This window comes from Phalacrocorax carbo, chromosome 15 (assembly GCF_963921805.1).
Source record: "Phalacrocorax carbo chromosome 15, bPhaCar2.1, whole genome shotgun sequence".
Classification (NCBI taxonomy): Eukaryota; Metazoa; Chordata; class Aves; order Suliformes; family Phalacrocoracidae; genus Phalacrocorax; species Phalacrocorax carbo.
The window spans coordinates 3504087-3522471 of NC_087527.1; the positions used below are offsets into that span (position 1 = coordinate 3504087).

At 39.9% G+C, this 18385-nt stretch overlaps 1 protein-coding gene across 2 annotated transcripts in view; it reads right to left on the bottom strand.

Moving 5' to 3' along the window:
* Nucleotides 1-327: 327 nt before the first annotated feature.
* The window catches only part of MED13L (mediator complex subunit 13L), a 204213-nt gene continuing 186155 nt past the window's right edge, over nt 328-18385 (bottom strand). For both annotated transcript variants that reach the window (XM_064466708.1, XM_064466709.1), the window contains 8 exons: nt 15305-15528; nt 14696-14838; nt 12871-13029; nt 11806-11982; nt 9426-9580; nt 6029-6190; nt 3807-3919; nt 328-2555 (listed from right to left, as the gene is read on the bottom strand). In XM_064466708.1, the coding sequence (XP_064322778.1) occupies nt 2423-2555; nt 3807-3919; nt 6029-6190; nt 9426-9580; nt 11806-11982; nt 12871-13029; nt 14696-14838; nt 15305-15528 (1266 nt within the window). In that variant the 3' untranslated portion in view covers nt 328-2422. The remainder of the gene's footprint in view (nt 2556-3806; nt 3920-6028; nt 6191-9425; nt 9581-11805; nt 11983-12870; nt 13030-14695; nt 14839-15304; nt 15529-18385) is intronic.

An 18385-nucleotide genomic window follows, 5' to 3' on the forward strand; every position in this document is an offset into this window, starting at 1 on the left:
CCTCTCCCTTTAGCTCAGACAACTGTAATAATAATTCTGATTTAGGCATGAATTTCCAAAGTTAGAAATTAAAAAAAAATAAAATAACTTTCTTCACTCTGTAGGAAAGCCAGGGCTTGTACATTTCAGATTAATTCAGTAAAAAACTCACAAGTAAAATAATGCATATTTAAGGGAAATATTATACAGAACTTTTCACACTGAAGTACATAAGATTTTTCTTTAAAATCTATTGCCATTCATTTATTTTGCACAAAAACGTATAAATATGTCACCAGCTTCTCTTAACTTAAAAAAATTAAATAAAAGACACCAGATGAAAACTACTCCTTGCTGCCCTTTTTTTATTTTTAATTTTTGCTTAGAACCAGGTTTCTGGGGAAGAAACGCCCCTGGATAAAAACGGCCCATTTAAAAAGAACAAACAAAATAATAATCCAAAGTTCAGATGAATCCTGGGAACAAATAACCCCCAAATGGTAAAAGATTACAAATGTCTACTTTACATTTTTTCCTCCCCAAGTTAAATTTTTTTTATACAAGTTTACAATCTTCATCTTTTTATGCTCTTCAAAAGGCCTTGAGAATTTTCTTTTCTGATTAAGAAAAAATAGTACTGCAATATTTTTAAAGTCAATTTTACACTGTACACATTAGATACAAATGGTTTGATATCAGGTTTTTTTTTTTTAACCTATACATTGCAAAGAGGATACCCACATGGGAGGTTTGGTGCAGAGAATGAAATAATCCATTTACAGGTTACTTCTCTGACTTCACCTTCTCGTTACACAAGCAATTCTTTTTTTTTTATTATTTTATATAATTTGTTTTAAATGTTACATTATCTCAAGAAAAATACTTTTTAAAATCATAGAATTTCATTTTTTTTAACCAGAACATGAAAGTCTTTTGGAAGAACTTTAAAATTTGTAGGTTTTTCTCCACAGATAGATAACTAGGTCACACAGCCTGATCAAAGTGCCCGACCCCTCACGTAAGGCAGTCCATGCCTGCTGCACAGTGCAACAACAAACATTAGAAAATGGAGTTTAAATATAAACCCCTTGAAGCCTGGAATGAAGGAGTCATAAAAATACTTCAATTAGCCATTAACCTTTAAAATGGCAATCATTTTACTAAACAAAGTAACTTTTCCACCACAGTGGTATAACTTCAAGTACTAATTTAATGATATAATTTTTAAAAATTATTTCTTTGAAATAATATTCCTATAGTCAGAAAAAATACACCAGATTTGTAACTGATTTAGTGTAAACAAAAACCATCTTTTTGGATATGTACATGGACGAGTCTGCCCAGAATTAAAGGGCGACTTGGGTTTCAGTAAATACTTTTCTAGCATCACTAAATTTACTGGAAATATATTTCAATCATAGCTCTACAATAGATTAATTTACCACTTTGCATTTGCCCTTACATTGGGCTTCAAAGTATTTTTCCTCCCTACCTCTCACTCACTCTTCTTTCACTAGGTAGTGTTATCCTTCATCAAACACTGGCCATTCCGTGCTTTAACCAGGCTAAATGCAGGTGAGAATTCCTTAAAATACAAGTATTTCCTTACCAGAACATGATTCTCCCTTCCCAGCTTGGACTTTGATTGTTACTAGCTTCACTTTTGATTTCTAGGTCAGACGAGTGAGAGGTATGTAGATAAATAACCCTACGGTGGAACGGAGCTGGATTTTTTAAGATATTCTACTGTTCCTGGTCCTTTATAATTTAATCCCTCCCCTCCCCAAACTTAAAAATAAATAAAGTATCTCCAGACCATTCATATCTACATGGACAGGTAACAAATGCATGCATTCATCCCAATCCACTCTGACAGGAACTCCAGGCAGACAGAAAACTCCAGTATTTATACGACATTACAATTGTGTGGGTGGTTGTGGTTTTGGGTTTTTTTTTTGTTGGTGGTTTTTTTTTTTTTTTTTTCCTCCTGCAAAGTCCCAGTTTATGATGATGGAATAACAAAAGTTTTGGACAACCCCAACTGGTCACTACAAGGTATTTTTACTTGCAGGGCTGAAACTGCTCTTGGTTGTTTATCAGAGTTCCTAATGCAAAAAGATACTGTAGTCTTCCTTAAAAAAATAAAATATTAAAAAAAATAATCACACTGACCAGTAGTTACTGGGCCACCAAACTAACACTGGCTTGAGGTTACACTGTGTTCACTGTTATTGGATGTTCCCAGATTTTGGACTGAAGCTGCCAGAGATGTCAATGGGTAGTTTAGTTTTGAACACTGCAGAATTCACATGTGCTTTTGGAGGAACAGAAGCACAGCACAGGACTGGTCTGAAGAGAAGCAAAATCGTGATCTTTGCAGACTGTGGCACGTTTCTCAGGTCGAGGGGAGAATAAGCCAGAAGAACAAGTGCTTTCGCATCTATTAAAGTATATTCATGATGGCATTGTACAACTGAGTGAGCACCACAAAGTGGACAGGAAGGCAGGAGCTGCGATCCTGAGTGGCAGGGTTACACGTAAGCCAGGACAGTGCATTGTACTGCTCCAAAACGAACCTGCAGAAGAGAAATGCAGAGAGAAATGAAACTGGGATTGTTTACTCCTTCCCTTCCTGTCTTTTCTAGAAGATCTACTTAAACTTAGCTCTGTTTTCTCCTGGAGACACAGCGGCAGGAGGACTGCCTGGCTGAATTAACAGTGGTGGTGGTGGCAAAGTAGGAACCTCACTGAAAAGGGGAGGGGGAAGCACGGATCTTTAGTTTTAATATGTTTGAACTGGAACCAAGCCCTCTGAATGTAGGCCCTCGCCAGTACGTAGTAGAGATAATGGAATCATAGAGCAATTTAGTTTAGAAGGAACCTCTGGAGGTTTAATCCACCACTGTATTGAAAGCCTTGAGTATTGAACACCTCTAAGGATGGAGGTCCCACAGCCTCTCTGGGCAACCTCTGCCAGTATTTGATCACACTTCGTGTGTGATCCTGTATCTGATTAGGATTTCTCATGTTGTAACTTGCGTCTGTTGTATCTCCTTCGTTCCCTGTGCACTGCACCATCCTTTTACCCAAAACAAAGTCCGTAGCACCTCAGGACAGCTGTGATAGCTCAGTCCTCTACAAGGATGCAAATTCAGATCTTCTAGAATAATACAAACACCACTGATATTCTTAGATTATTCGTCAGTTTCCTGCTGATACCCTCTACTTGGTGAAATGTACATGTTTGCTCACTGGTGTGTTCCACGCTGTATGCTGTCTCATAAAACAGATCTTTTTTCAGTCCCCAACAGGTGGGATGGAGGCAAACAGTGGTTATCTTGTACCATACGATAAACAACCCTGTATTAACTCAGGAATAATATCTCCTTTATATCCCAGCTCCTCAGATACTGGTATCAGGAAAGTACTTTTATCTCCATCTATAAATCAGTTTCGTTTGGTGAGTGAAGATAATTATCGACACAGTCCAGATTAGACCACCAACTAAACAGAACAATCTTTGGGCGGCAAACCAAGGTGTCCACTCTGTAAGGAAAGCTGTTCCTAAGTTTTCTTTACATAGTTTTCTATAGTGTGGAGAGCTAATGAGGTAACCCTCCAAGTCCTGCTCTTTGGTGGTGGAGGTTGCAGCTGTAGTAGGAGTTGCCCACTGCTGTAAGACACACACGTAGGGCATAGCAGAATCATAAGCAGTTGAGGAAGCTAAGAAATAATTTTGCCAGGTTGACAAGAAAAGGTCCCTCTGAAGTTTCAGAGCTCAGTCCCCTTAACCTCAGGGAGGAAATGCAAAACCTAAAAGGTGTTACCTCAAGACATCTGATGTAGTTTTAGAGTCAAGGGGGTGAGGAACTCGCTGAGAATTTCTGGCAGGTAGGAGCTCATCTGTCTGCGCTACAGAGATATGGTGATGTAATGAGGCCTGTGTAAAGGAGAAAAGCACAAATTAACCCTTAGAAGCACATACTTCTAAAGATTCACAGTGAACAAATACATTCTGAATTGTCTCAGGACAGCACAGAAAGTTGGCAATTTGTTGTTGAACCCACCATGACCATGAACTTCCATAATAACTATATTTTTTAATAAACCGACTTCTCTTTCTGACTGGAATCCAGGATCTTTGGGGAAAAAGAAAAAAAAAGTTCAATTGTGTTCTCAATTTCAGTCAGGGAAGAAGTGATGAGGGGGAACACTTGGGATGTGTCAGTGTTTCTTTTGGTATTTTGGTAGCAAACCATTCCATTTCCTCAAACTCTCCCAGTAGGAGAGCCATCAGGGAGTAGCACAGGGAGGTGGGGTGTGCAGCCAGAACGCTTGGTGCCGCCTCTGTCCCTCTCTGCTGTTACACTTTCTCAGTCTGTCCCATCTTTATTCTGGAGCGAGGCTTGTGCATTAGTTTATACAGGAGTAGGAAAGGGACTTCTCATTGATCATGTGCTGAGGGTAGAGCAACCATGTCAGCCTTTCAAGTGGGAAGCAAAATACGCCACATGGCCTGCCGAGGCAAAACCTCTAATTTATACTCCTCCAATTATGGCACGCACATTAGAGGTGAAATGCTTTAGCTCAAAAATACTTAATCCAAATCAGACAAAGATGATTTGAATCTGTATGCCTCACATGCCATACAAGTTTCCTAATTGCAGCGCGGTGCAGCATAAAGGAGACAGCACCACCTGCTCACTGACTGGTGTACAAGTTACTGCATGAATTCAGCCCCTTGCTTTTATGGAAAGTTGTCCAAACCAAAACGGTATGTTCCAAGTCAAATTAAACATTTAATTCAGCCTAGATCTGAGAGAGCAATTGTGTTGGGCTGGGGGTGGTGGTGTAGGGAAGGGTGGTGGCTCCTTCTCTCTAGTACAAATCTAGTATAAGCTTATGGAAGGAATTCATAAAGTTGCCTGGAGCTCTGCTGACTATGTTTTTACTGCTGGAACTGAAACATAGGCTTTGGATTACTCATTCGCAAAAAAAAGGTAATTTAAAGTTTAGCAAAAAACTTCATCTCTAGCTCCTAAAACGTGGTGGTTTATTTTTCATATTATTTTGAGATCTCTGTTCTGTAGGTTTGAAGAAAAGCACATAATTCAGGGAAATCTATCCAAGAAAAGTGCAGAGTGCAAGGAATAAAGTACTTTGCTGGCAGAGGTGCTATACTGAATAAAGCCTGCCATGCTGACTGTTTAACATCAGTCCCAAAATTGCTTTTTTTGCACAAGGGAAGAACTGAAAAATACTGAACACCTTTACTCTGATAACTGCCTGACAGACATGGATGAGAGAATTCAGTTAATAGACTTGCAAAAATATTTGGTATTTGTTAATTAAGCTGGGAATGGATAAAGTAAGTGGTACTGTCTTTATATATGTCTCTATACGTTGTTTGCTTGAATAGTTATGCGATGCTACTCAAGGCAGATTTTTCACCTTCTTTCCATGCTCATTTTTTTGATTCACTCAAATAAGAAGCTGCATGACACTCTACAGGGATCAGTGAATCTCTAGTAGCTGAACCAATTCTGCTGTACACATCTTGCAAGCACTTGCAGTTCTGGAATGGAAGGTATCAGGTTTGCACTGACACTACAGACTCCACTGTGCAACTTCTACAACTAGAGAAACAGAAGTGGATAGTAAATGCTCTTACCTGGAGGTGCTACGCTCCATTCTAAGTTTTAATCTACATGTCATAACTGCATTGTGGCAGAAGAGAAGGTATGTCCCTCCTGTCTTAAGCTGACTGAAAATGAAAACTGGGACACTTCCATAACACTGGATACAGCTTTGATGATTCTATATTTAGAAGCTGCCAAACTATTCAGTTTTCTGGTAAGGGCTTTAGGAAGAGACAATTATGTTTTAATAGCCAGCTATCTTAAGTAAATTTAAACCTAAAGATTGTATTTCCATCTCCAGTACGGTCACCGTTGTGGTAACATACAAAGCCAATATTTTCAAAGAAAATTCATAGGCTATAAATACAGTTGTTCTTCTCTTTCCCCTGTGAAAGGATACCAGGACAGACCTTCAGGAAGAGGGGACACTGGTTTTGTGCCTGAGGACAGGATGACCAGAACCACTGCGGAAGATTCTCAGCTTTGGCAGTTGATACGAAGTATCCCAGAGCAAGAGGTTGCTGCTTTAGTTCTTCGGGGGCTTCTCTGGAAAGGAGACGTTCGCCTTGGCTCTGAAAGAAGAGTTGAAAAGGCAGGCTTATTGTTTTATGTCATTACACCCCATTAACTTTGTTTACTAATTACTCAGTCCTTAACACAGTTCTGTCTTGTTATTATTGGGCTATTCTTTAGTCATTCGTGAATCTCAAAGGTCCCTAATCCCTTCTGTTTTCCCCTGTAGTTGGGTTCTCCAGACTTATGTTCCAGGATCACTCTAGATTCCCAAACAGCAATGTTAACCTCCTAAATTGACCCGAGTACATGTGGAATTTGATGCTACAGAGTAACTGACACGCATTGGGCTATGGCTGTGAATCTGAAGAGCTTCTTGTGCGCATGCAGAGAGTAGACCAGTTTTGAATTCAAGATTTAAAAGCCTCACAGGCTTTTCCTATACATATCAAACACAGCAGTTTGTGCTACAGATCTTCCTGACGTAAGCTAGCAGGAGGGTGTGTTACACACACAAATACAGAAGAACAGTGAGTATCTGCATCTTTATAAGCTTGGCCGTACTTGATTTTTCAGTGAGTTACATTGCTGGCTTAGAAGAAAATTGCTATACTTGCTATTCCTTGCTTTGGACACTGGACAGAAGATACTTTGCTTTGTTTAGATTGGTGCTACCAAGCAGAGGTGAAGCGTGGGGAAAAAGGAACAGCTACCCTGCTTTTCAATTTACATCAGTTATTCATTTATTTATATACTGTATTTTTGCAGTATTAGTTACTCATATTCTTATATATGGACAACAGTTATTTGGAGAGGAGAGAGTTAAACAACAAGAAACGGGCTGTAAAGCAAATTTCATCAGAGTTTGAGTTGCTGCCTGTCAGCATATGTTTGTGATTTTATTGCTGTAGAGTAAAACCCACATGAACCTTCCATACCCAAGGCTGTTGGATAGGAATACTTGGTGTGAGCTTGCTTACCTCACCCTCTGTGTGTGTGTATATATACACATATCCTTATCTATATCACGAACCGCGTTACCAAACCTGCAAGGGTCGTCTTAGGTATCAGAAAGGGCGACTGCCATTCCAGTCTAGGGTACATTCCTATTGATATGCATTTGTTTTTTGTTTCTTTAAACACCCTTTATTATTTTGCTTTCACTTTTATTTCATAGAGGGCCTGTTTCATAAACGCAAAAGATGCCTGCAAAGTACTTTAACTTGCAACTTATCCCTGAAGAACTGGGATAGCAGTTCATTGAATCCATAAATATCTTTTAAGTCAACAGGTTAAAAAAGCCCCAACCAAACAAAGAAACAACCCAAACTCAAAGCCTTCACTGCTAGTCCTTTGAGCAGGTCTTTCTCCAACAGTAATATCTTGATCAGGAATCAAAGTAAGTTAAACACTCCATAAAGCTTGGAGAAGGCTGTGGCTCACCTGGCTGCAGGCACTGAGCCTAACAGCGAACCTTGAAACCGGCTGCTGAGCAATCAGGACTTACACTGCTGAACTGCAGCAATCAATTACGGGTTACATGGACGAAGGCTTGACCTTCTCCGACCCACAAGGTAATGATCACACGCTGTTGCTTTTTTAAAAGCAAAAATTACACATCAATTACTAGGCCCTTGTTAATGGTTAAACTGAATTACTATGACAGGGTCATCTAGAAATGTCTCTAAGCTCTTTGGTCATTAACCTTTCGGTGCTGTTCTTAAGCCACTTGGATGGAGCTCCATTGACAGTAAGTTTTGCAAACATTTCTAAAAGTGGTACAGAACAGAGACAAACTGTAAAGAGTGATGAGTTGTGATTTACGGTCGGAGAGTGTAGTAACAATTTAAAACTTCTGTTTTGCCCACATAGCAGTTTGAAATAAACAAGTGACAGTAATATGCAATTATTTAGCCTTTGAAAAGTGGGTTGGAGTATTAACACAAGGTAAGGTGGTTGCGTACTGAGATTACAAAATACAGTGTTAGCATTTTTGTGGCTGATGCAGAAGTTATTTTTCACTCACAGACTGTATTGAGCTGACCATTGAGGCACTTTGGCGGAGGTTGCAAGGAATATACACTTCATCCTTCCAGGTGGTGAAGCCAACACCATTTAGGTAGTCATTTTCAGGGAGCAAGAATTATTTTCTTAAGATACCTTATCTGCATTTAGAAAAATGTACCGCATTCTTACAGAGGCTGAATGAGCAGCATCATTCATGGGCAAATAGCTGTACGTATACCTCCTCTAAATACCTATTCATTACTTCCTTTCATACCAGATTTATAGCTTCTCTTGATGACACTGTTTACTGCCACCGCCGACAGTCACAGATCCAGATGCAGTTACTTAAATTATTACAGATCACTAAACCAGACCTTTTAAATGCACAGGGTTGTCTGTTTCTTGTATAAAAGTAGACTGTTTCTTTAATAAAATACTGTATTATTTAGTAAACAAGTAATACGGTACTGCTTTAAAATCACTTTTTCTAGAATAAAACTTCTCCAGAGGAAATTATGAAGCATCAAACTTCTACATATTTGTGATGGAAACCATTTTACGAGTACGGCTAGGTACCTTACACAATTAAGCATATGAGTAGAAGAGTTCCATCAAACATGATCCAAATTATGCTAAAGTTGATTCAGAAAAATACCTTGAATTACCAAAAATAATTTGCATTTAAAGTAATCACTGGTGTTGGAACTGACTTTAGAAAAGCCACTTCAAGCAAAAATAACTTACAAACACTATGTGCTCTGGGCTAATTTTTACTAAGGAAACAACATTTGCATAAACATCCAGCACCTGCGGAGTTTCTATGTGTAGGGTTCCCTTCTTGCCTCCCCTAGAAATTCATGTGAACAGAGCTGTCATGTCTTCCTTTCTCTCAAAGACTTGTCACTTTGTGCCAGCAACATTCCATAGGATTTTCCAAAATAATAATAAAACAACAACAACAAAAAACGCATGAGTACAGGCTAAATTTATACAGGGTCATTAGATGTGGCTCTGCCACACACACCCAAAGCTTTTTCCTCCTCCTTCTCCCTTCCTCTCAATTATCTGATACACTAACAGGTAACTTCAGAGATGTAAATAGTCAGGGCAGACACATCTTCTGCAACAGAATTTAACAAGCACCTTCAATTTTAACGTTAATTTCTGCTTGCTATTGATATAATTATGTTGGAAATTCTACAGGAAAAAAACAATTTTGTTGGAGGATTTGAATCTTTTGTATGTTTCATTTTAAGTAGCATATGCCCTGAGGTGCTACAGCCTTACCCTGCTATGCTGGGAGTGAGATCCCCCTCCAATGCCAGATGGTGATCCAGGGGAAGGAACTGGGGAGGAATTTGGTGAGGAGTGAAGATTCCCTGTTATTAAAATTCTAATGTCATTGTCCATGTCATCTGGGAACGGGAGGTCAAACATGTCATCTGAAAAGGAAAGAAAAATAATTTCCAATGTGCTGTACTAATTTTTGTCAGGAATTTTTTGTAATTTACCATTCCCTTTAATTTATTATCATTCTTTTTTTTTTTTTTTACATACTCTAGAGGCAGATGAAAGCAGAGATAAACACTGGACTGTTTAATCCTTCTTAGTACCTTTAACTGCAACCACAGACTTGAAAGGAAAAGTTGGCAGATGTCTATTAATTAATTTTAACAATGGCCATAGAGTTAACAAAAATCCCATCCTACGAGCTTACTAAAACTCCAGATTGAATTTTGTAACAGAAAAAAAGACACCTCTCTGCAGTTGGTCACAGAAATCCATTAACAAAATACTTGAAATACATTAAACAAACCTACGTATGTTACCCTCAGCAGGTGCTGCTCTTCAGGCTTCTAGTGCTACACACCAGCGCGCTGGCACGTTTGCTCAAAATATCTGGGAGCAGCCCTAGCAGCTCCAAGGGAGTTGCTCAGGGACTCAGTAAGGGCAGCAAGGCCTGCTCCACGCTCACACGCCACGTACTTTCATTGTTATTTCAAATACTGCACCAGGATTTCCTGCAACGCAGCTTTTGATATTTTACTTTCATCACAGAAATTAAATACAGTTGCATTATCAGAACTTGCTATTTTAATTTGGTTCATGTTGACATGTGGGAAGGGCGTAAAGATACAGTGAAAGCGTGTTTGCATTCTCTGAGAAGCACATTCCATTACTCAGTCATCCGAAACACAGGTTATGATGCGATGAATAATTTACGTGATGGAAAGCTAAGCCAGTACAAACACAAGAGCAAAAAACTGCAAGCATCGCGATATGGTTTCTAGGGTTTTTTTTTCCTTATCCAGATCTCTCAGCAGGCAAAGACATTTAAACAGTATAATGACATTTAAAGTACATCTTAGGGGACAGAAAGGGACAGTGGGAGCTGTCTGAATTAACTGGATTAATTGGAAGTGCAGCCAAATTTATACTAAAACACATGGAACCCTAAAAGTCATGCATTTCTACCTATTATAATTAATTTATCTTGAAAAAGAAGGATTTACTCCACATGAAAATGGAAAAACATGTGTCAAACTAATTTCCCCTCAAGTCCTAGCGTTGAAACAGGCAGGTGGTTGTTTTTCTTCACCTTCTGAAGAGAAATATGGGATTGCAAGAGCAATGAATTAACTTAGTTTATTAACTTCTGTCCTACAACCTCAGTAAACAAAACAGAACTAATGTCATGCTCTGCTTAGCCTCCAAAGCATAAATGAGATGGCTAATAGCATAGGAAGCAGTTTAATGATTAAGTAGAACGGAGTTAAGAAAATTAAATTTAACACCGTTTTGGAAAACGCCAGTTCTTGTACCTGATTCTAATTAGCATCTGAAGCACTAAAGGGCAGGTTAATGCAGGTTAAATATTTGTCAGCACAGCATTCAGTCAGGATCCTGGGGCCTTGAAAGGACAGCTGCTTAAGTATTAAGAGGGGTAACTTCCCTTCTGTGAGGCCCACTGAAATTCCAGGAGGAACAGATCAAAGCAGACTCTATCATTAAAAATAGTGGGCCTTTCTTCCTCTCTATACTGTATACCTTCCCTCTTCATAAAGTACTTCTGTTGTAAATGTTTGTAGTTACTCTTGGTTTGAATTATTTTACAGTAATTTTTAAGGATTTAGTTACAAAAATACTTTTTTGATATAATGTATTAACCAGAGTCTTGCTGACACAAACTATAGGGTTAAATATGCTCAAAAAAGCACCTTGCCAGCAGAAAGAATTCTCAGGTTGCTCTATTTCGCCTGTGTTACAGGAAGATTAGAATTCTAAAGCAAGCACCTCCTTCCTCTCAAGCTTTGTACACAACAGGGCCTGAAGCGAACCGCTACTATAAAACAAAAGTTGGCCTGGTCAAGTCACAACAACAAGAAAAAGCATTTTATAGCCTGTGCCATTTTGCATATTGATTGGTCAACATCACTTTTGGAATAAGTCAGTATGATCAGCTGAAAACAGACCTCAGAAAAACACAGTCTATCATCCTGTATCTATAAAGTACAGTGTTGTTCTCTTTAAATTAAGCGGGGGTGGTACGGAGTCCGTGGGAGAACGCCGGCCCACCCAGTTTTCATCCGTGACCGGTAAAGCTCTGCTGGTGTTCTGAACAGGCTGCTGAGCCCTCGCAAGTGTTTCACCCCTCGCGCTCACTCACCATTCGTAGGGCTGAATCCATCCTCATTGGGGTAATTTGCTGGTGCTACCTGGATAGTAGCAGAGGTTGGGAAAACCAGGATGTGGGTACAGGAGGCATCCTGAGGGGTGTTCAGCTGAGATGACTGCAGATTCAGCGCAGTGCTCCGGCCAAACACCGAGCCCATAGTGACAGCATCTTCCAGAACAGAAGCAATGGCAGAGACATTAATTCACACCATCTTCAAAATATATATTCTGCATTCAGTTAATTTCTAAACTGGGTTTGGAAGCTAATACGAGTCTTTAAAGGTTCTTTTCTTAAAAAGATTAAATTACTAGAAGAGCTTGAAATTAAGATAACAAGTTGTAGATAAGCTTTAGTTCTGTGAGTCTCCATACAATGCCCCACCTTTCCTTTCATTCTGCTGCCCCTTAATCGAAGATTTACTTGTTAATTAAGCAAGTTGAATTTCTTTTAGACACACACATCCGTATAATTATGCAATATACCCCCTTTGGTTGACATGGAAAAAGCACAACTTGCCGTCTATTTTCTCACGTTACAAAAACTCTGCTTTGAAAATTATTCAGCTTGATGAGTAATTTTCAAGCTCGTTTAATTTTGTTCCATGTAGTAATCTTTTATTTCTAAACTAAAAAACCAGAGTCATTTGTCACATTAGAAAGTACATGCTTACGTAATGCAACAAGTAAGTAAAGGGAACCTCAACATCTAATTTTATTTCAACTTAATTCTGTGGACCGCTGCTTGGAATTGAACTCTCTAACTAACTTAAGCATATGAAAAGGCAAGTAGGTTTTACCCTTACTCCCACTTACAAAGTCATCCATTTGACAGTGGCACCCAGCAGTCTTTCCCCCAGAAGCCTACACTCCCAGTGGAGCATCTCTGTGGTATTTTTGGGAATTCTGCTGGCTCAACCTATTCTCTGCCACTTCTAGCCATGCTAGCCAAGGTCTTCTTGTTGGACTCCAAAGTCTCCCAAACTTAACGTGCTTATGTGATAAGTATGATAAAAGCAGACAAGTTTCATTGGCATTTAAATAGTCGGATAAAATTTACCTGGCATCACAACAAACGACCCCTGTGGCTCCATGGCAACTAAGCAGGCACTGAGGATAGAAGGAGAGTCTGCTGATGAGATGCCACACATGCGGCACACCTCCTTTAGCTGTTTGCTGATTGTCTGCAGGGAACTTTCCCCAAGGAGAATACTCCAGTCTGAAATGAATAAACATGATGACAGAACAGAATGGAGGCCTGAAATAGCCAGCACTTGCTTGAAAATAGCAAAATATTAATTATTGCCTTGCGTTTCTGTAACACTGGACTGCTCTGGATTGCCTCCTCCCCACGTAAGCACGGTGGGCGGCTCCACAAACCGGGTACTCAGGCAGTTACACAGAGTATTTTATTCTGTGGTAGTTTGTTGGTTTTCCCACGAGCTAACTGTATTACTCTGACAAATGACTGAAGATGATGCACTTCTTTAAAAATGAGCCTTTCATTCTACCTGTAAGGCAGAGGAGGTGCTTTTCTGGTGTGAAACAGGGCAACATATAAAGATTAGTTTTTTAAGATTTTTTCGTGTTTTACCTTTACATACAAATCTTTTTCCTGAACTGCACTGATTCTGTTCAAAACTTTGTTACGAGTAAAATACACTAAAGCACATTTCAGTGGAGGTGCAGATACACATTCAAGAAACTACTTCTATCCATTTCAATGACATTATGTGTCCAAACAGAGGAAGGGAGTTGCTGATTAAATTCTTGATCTCTTTTACTGCCTTCACTCCATTTAACTCCCACATGTGTGATGGATCCCAAACTCCGTGCCGGGGCAGGCAACGGCTCTTCTTCCCCACATGTCCTATACGGGAGACGGCATTTCATTACTGCTTTTTCCCCCCGCTAGAGTATTTCTTTGTGCTTTCAGACTGAATTGTTATTTATTGTGCATGGTTTTTCAATTTTTTTTCCCATCTCATGAAACCTAGAACCTCTTACAGGTACATGTACGGTACATGTGGTATGAATACCAGAGGAATTCACACCTCCTTCAGTTACTAATGTAGAAGGACAAACACCTATGAAATATCTTTATCCTCCTGTCTAATTTATCTTCATGTTCCAACTCAGCAGATAGGATAACACAGACCACCCTCTCAGAATCCCATTTTTCTTCCAATCAGTTACCAGACAAAACCTGAGTAGTGGCCACAGCCATTAGAAATGGAAGAAAAGATGATGAAGGCATGCATTTAAATCAGCGCATGTATTTAAAGTGAAGTGAAGCAGTGCCGACCCTTGTTGGACTTGGGCACCTGCACCTAAACCACTCCAGAGCTCCCTTTAAGTACCCACAGAGCTGTCAGGAATGCTAAATCGGGGCAACTCTTTGCAGGCTGCAGAGAGTACCTTATTGCAGGTAACGCTGATTAACAGTTAATTTTTTCTGTGTGGCACACAAAACTGATTTTTTTTTTTTGGTTCAGTAACTTTTCTTGCAAGAATTTTTTGTTTAGTTTATGTTTAAGTTTAGGAATCAGAACCGCGTCCTGTTTCTATTTCTGTGACAGCATAACTGTCGTTCAGATCTTTTTTCTAACATGTGACGAAACCCATGACTTCCACTTGGAAACACACCGTGCAAATACTAGTTAATCCACACAACATCCCCAAGCCACGAGGGAGCAGTGTCAGACCCAGCGTACAAAAAAGCAAATTGCTTACGCAAACCAACACAAAGATTCAGTGCAGGGTAGGATTATCCCTCTCAGTTATCTGGCTTTAAAGGTTTGTGATCGGATCTGTAAGTCATTCTGCCTTGCATGCTAAGGCCATGTCTTCATTCCACAGGCAGCGACAGCCCTGACATTTCATACCTTTTAACTCTCCGTGGCCCAGGCGGCCAAGCCGCCCGATGACAACTCTCCAAGGCAGCGATGTCATCTGTACAATGCCAATGCACCATTCCCATAGCTTCTGCAGACCAACTTTACGGGCAGACAACTTGCTCCTCCTTGACCTGGAGGTTAAGGAAGGAAGGTGGGAGGCAAAGGTAAGAAGAGACTCAAGGACAATATTCAGATTTCTGTTCTATATAACTTTCACTGCTTACCCTCTACAGGAGTTCTTGCAGTTCTGTGCAGTGCCTAACTTAACTTTTACTAACAAGAAGCAGAAAAAGTATGTGTCTGCTTTCAGTACTGTTACTGCAGTGACACGCGAGAGGTGTCAATATGCTGAGCAACATACCAGCTGTTCCGGAAGGTGAGATTCAGAGGTAGCATTTGTAAGACAAGTGTAACACAGGAACTTTTTCCCTCTACAATTTTTAAGTTATAAAAGTGCAAACTGAAATGTTATCACTGCAACATCATCATAATTCCATCAGCAGGAAACACCATTAGAAGGGATGTGCAAGAAACTTCACAAGAGTGAGGGATGACAACCGAAGACGTAGATACAACATAAAAAATAAAAGTTTCTACCTGTTTGGTAAATCAATATTAACTATGCAGGTCTCCAACAATTCACCATGAAGGTCAGTGCAGGATGCCAGAAGCCAACGCTGGTCATGGGACAAACAATATCCAACAAAAAGCACATTGTATTTCTGGCTGGCCTCTCCGAATGTTTCTCCCAACTCTGTCTGTTTGTCTTTGATGGGTGCCAGTATGAAAGGAGGAGAGTATAACTGGATTGGGCTGGGCCTCTGCAATAAAGTCAACACAGTCATCAGCAGATTTATCAAAAACTATTTAACACAAGAAACACACAAACACAGATTGGCAGCGAGTGCAGAAAAATGTGAGTTTGAAACAATATATTCAAAATTCAAGGCATTTTTAGTCAAGAGAGATGTTGGGAAAGGGTGGTTGTAGACCATTTGTTTCTGCCACTTAAAACTGATGCCCTCCAAAACTTACCTAAGGATTAATTTTTATATACAGGGAAACTAAGGTATGAGAATAGTCTTTGGATGGGGCGATACCAATGTCTGAAACAGTCAGGAGTTTAAGCCTGTTATTCTGTATATCCTTTTGCTAAAATTGATGGCATCTGCTCACTTCCACCCGTCTCACACTACCTACAGAACAACGGACAGCATGATCTGATGTGAGGTACTGAGGACCCAGCTAGACCTCAGACTCTGGGTCAGTTTTCTATCCAGGCATTAGGTATAACATACTTTTGTGAACGTCAGCCATGATGCCAGAAATCCTAAGTCTTATACTGCACAGTTTAATTTCAGAAATACTTTGGTTTTCGAATCTGAACATTGGTCGGACTCGATGATCTCCAGGTTCTTTTCCAACCTAAATGATTCTATGATTCCATAATTCCACAAATCTGTTGTACGTGTGAAGTGCTCCTCCTTAACAAACTTCCCCTCGCCCATCAGAAAACCAACTTGGAAAAGGTTATAAGAAATCAAGGCCATTCAACACCATTTAACGATAAGCAGAAACAAATTACTATTGTGAATAATACACATGCTGTCCTCCTGCAGACTCTGACAGCAATACGTTATTAAATCCAGCTGTTATTTAACAACAACAAAAAAAAAAAAAAAGGAAAAGAAGAAAAAAAAAGGCATCAAAGTCACAGAAGGCTGAGACTAGAAGAGACCCCATGTCATCTAGTCCAATTCTGCTCAAAGCGTGAGAGCAGGTTGCGCGGGACTCTGAATATCCCCACATACAGATATTGGATGTCGTCTCTGACGACGGCGATGTTCAGCCTGACTGAGCAACCAGTGCCAGTGTTCAGTCACTCCTACAGTAAAAAAAATTTATTGTGCTTTTTCGTTTAAATGGAATTTCTTGCATTTCAATTTGTGCCCACTGCCTCTCGTCCCATCACTTGATTCCACTGAGAAGAGCCTGGCTCCATCTGCTTTACTCCCTCCCACCAGGAATTTATGCACTCAGAGCCCTCCTGGCCAGACAACTGCAGCTTTCTTGGTGCCTCCTCCGTTGCCGGACGCTCCCGTCCCTTCATCATCTTTGTGGCCTTTTGCTGGATTTGCTGGATCCGGTATGTCTGTGTCTCCGGTATTGAGGAGCCCAGAACCAGAGGCAGTATGTTCCGGGTGAAGCCTCACCAGTGCCGAGGAGAGGAGAATAATGCCCCCCTCTCTCCAGTGGCAGCACCCTGCCGAACGCAGCCCTCTCTGCCGCTGGCTGTCTCTGCTGGCTCACATTCACCTCGTCCAACAGGACCTCCAGGTCTTCTCCTGCAAAGCTGCCTTCCAGATGGTCGGCCCCAAACTCATCTTTGCTTTATAAATACTTCTCTGAAGAAAAAACATTATGGGCCTGACCAGACATGCTCAATAATTCAGAAACAGGGCATTTTCTTAATTTTTCAGGCAAAGTTTGGAAATCTGCAGTGCAGACTGAGAGCAAACTGACGTTAAATGGAAAAAGTAGACATCTGATGAATTAAGTATGCTAAATGCAAGCTGCTCATGAGCACGTTTGCCCCTTTTTTGGTGTCCTTTGTACCTTCAGGAAATTAAGCACGAAACACAAAGTGCAAGTTAATCAGCTTAGAGGAAAGTAAGTTACAGTGTTTTCTTAGAGACATTAAGGGGTATCGTATTTCTGCTTATGTCACTTTCTAGAAGTGCACCAGCCTGGCAACAGCGCAGGAACATTAATTAAAGGGAGGGAGATGCTTGCAGGGGTCTTGCAAGTTTCTTGCTCTTCCCCTTACACCTAAATAGCTTGAAGCGTGACTGTTGTAACTTGCTGCAAAATCCATCCTGCTGAACAGATACCTTTTTGAGGGAAGCATGAGGAGAGAATGTGAAGAGGAGACGCCTGGGGCGATACTGCTTTTAGAAATTTTCAGTGAGAGCTTATGGTTTTACCCGAGTAATGAAATGTGCTGATAGGTTGGTTTTTTGATGATTTTGAAACTAGGTTTTTAAACCCTGACAAGCACGTCTTTATCCCAAGGTAAGTGTTTAAGTGTTTAGTTGGTCCATTAAATCTAAATAAAACAGTCATTGTTATCTTTCAAAGAATGAAAAACATTCATGGAAAGTAGGATGGATTATTCTTCTTTTGAAACCCCTGAAATTCCAGAAAGAGGGCTTGAATATTTACATTTAAAAAAACAGATGAAAGATAAGCCCACAGAAATAGGGGGATTTCTCCATTACCTCAGAGAATTAATATAATGTCTGTAATTAGGCATAGGAACTTATTTCATATATATATATATATAAATATAAAGACTGGACATAAACACTTTCTTGCGGGAGTGCCATAGACTAAAACGACAAAATGCCTCAGAATCGCAAGTAACAGCACACATTTTCTCTTCTTTTGCACTGAACTTCAACCTTTTACGACTCAAAACCAGAAGCTTAGAATGTTTTGAAAGCGAGTAATCTGATGTTTTTCTTACTATTTTCTATTTAGTATTAGCTTACCTTTTCCCTTTATATTGCCATTGTCTTCTACGCCTTGAAAAAATTCTCCTAAAAGTATTTTCTCTAGTGTGAGAAAAGCAGGTACAGTTTATGAGCAGGCTTTCATTTTCCTGACACCAGTACTAAC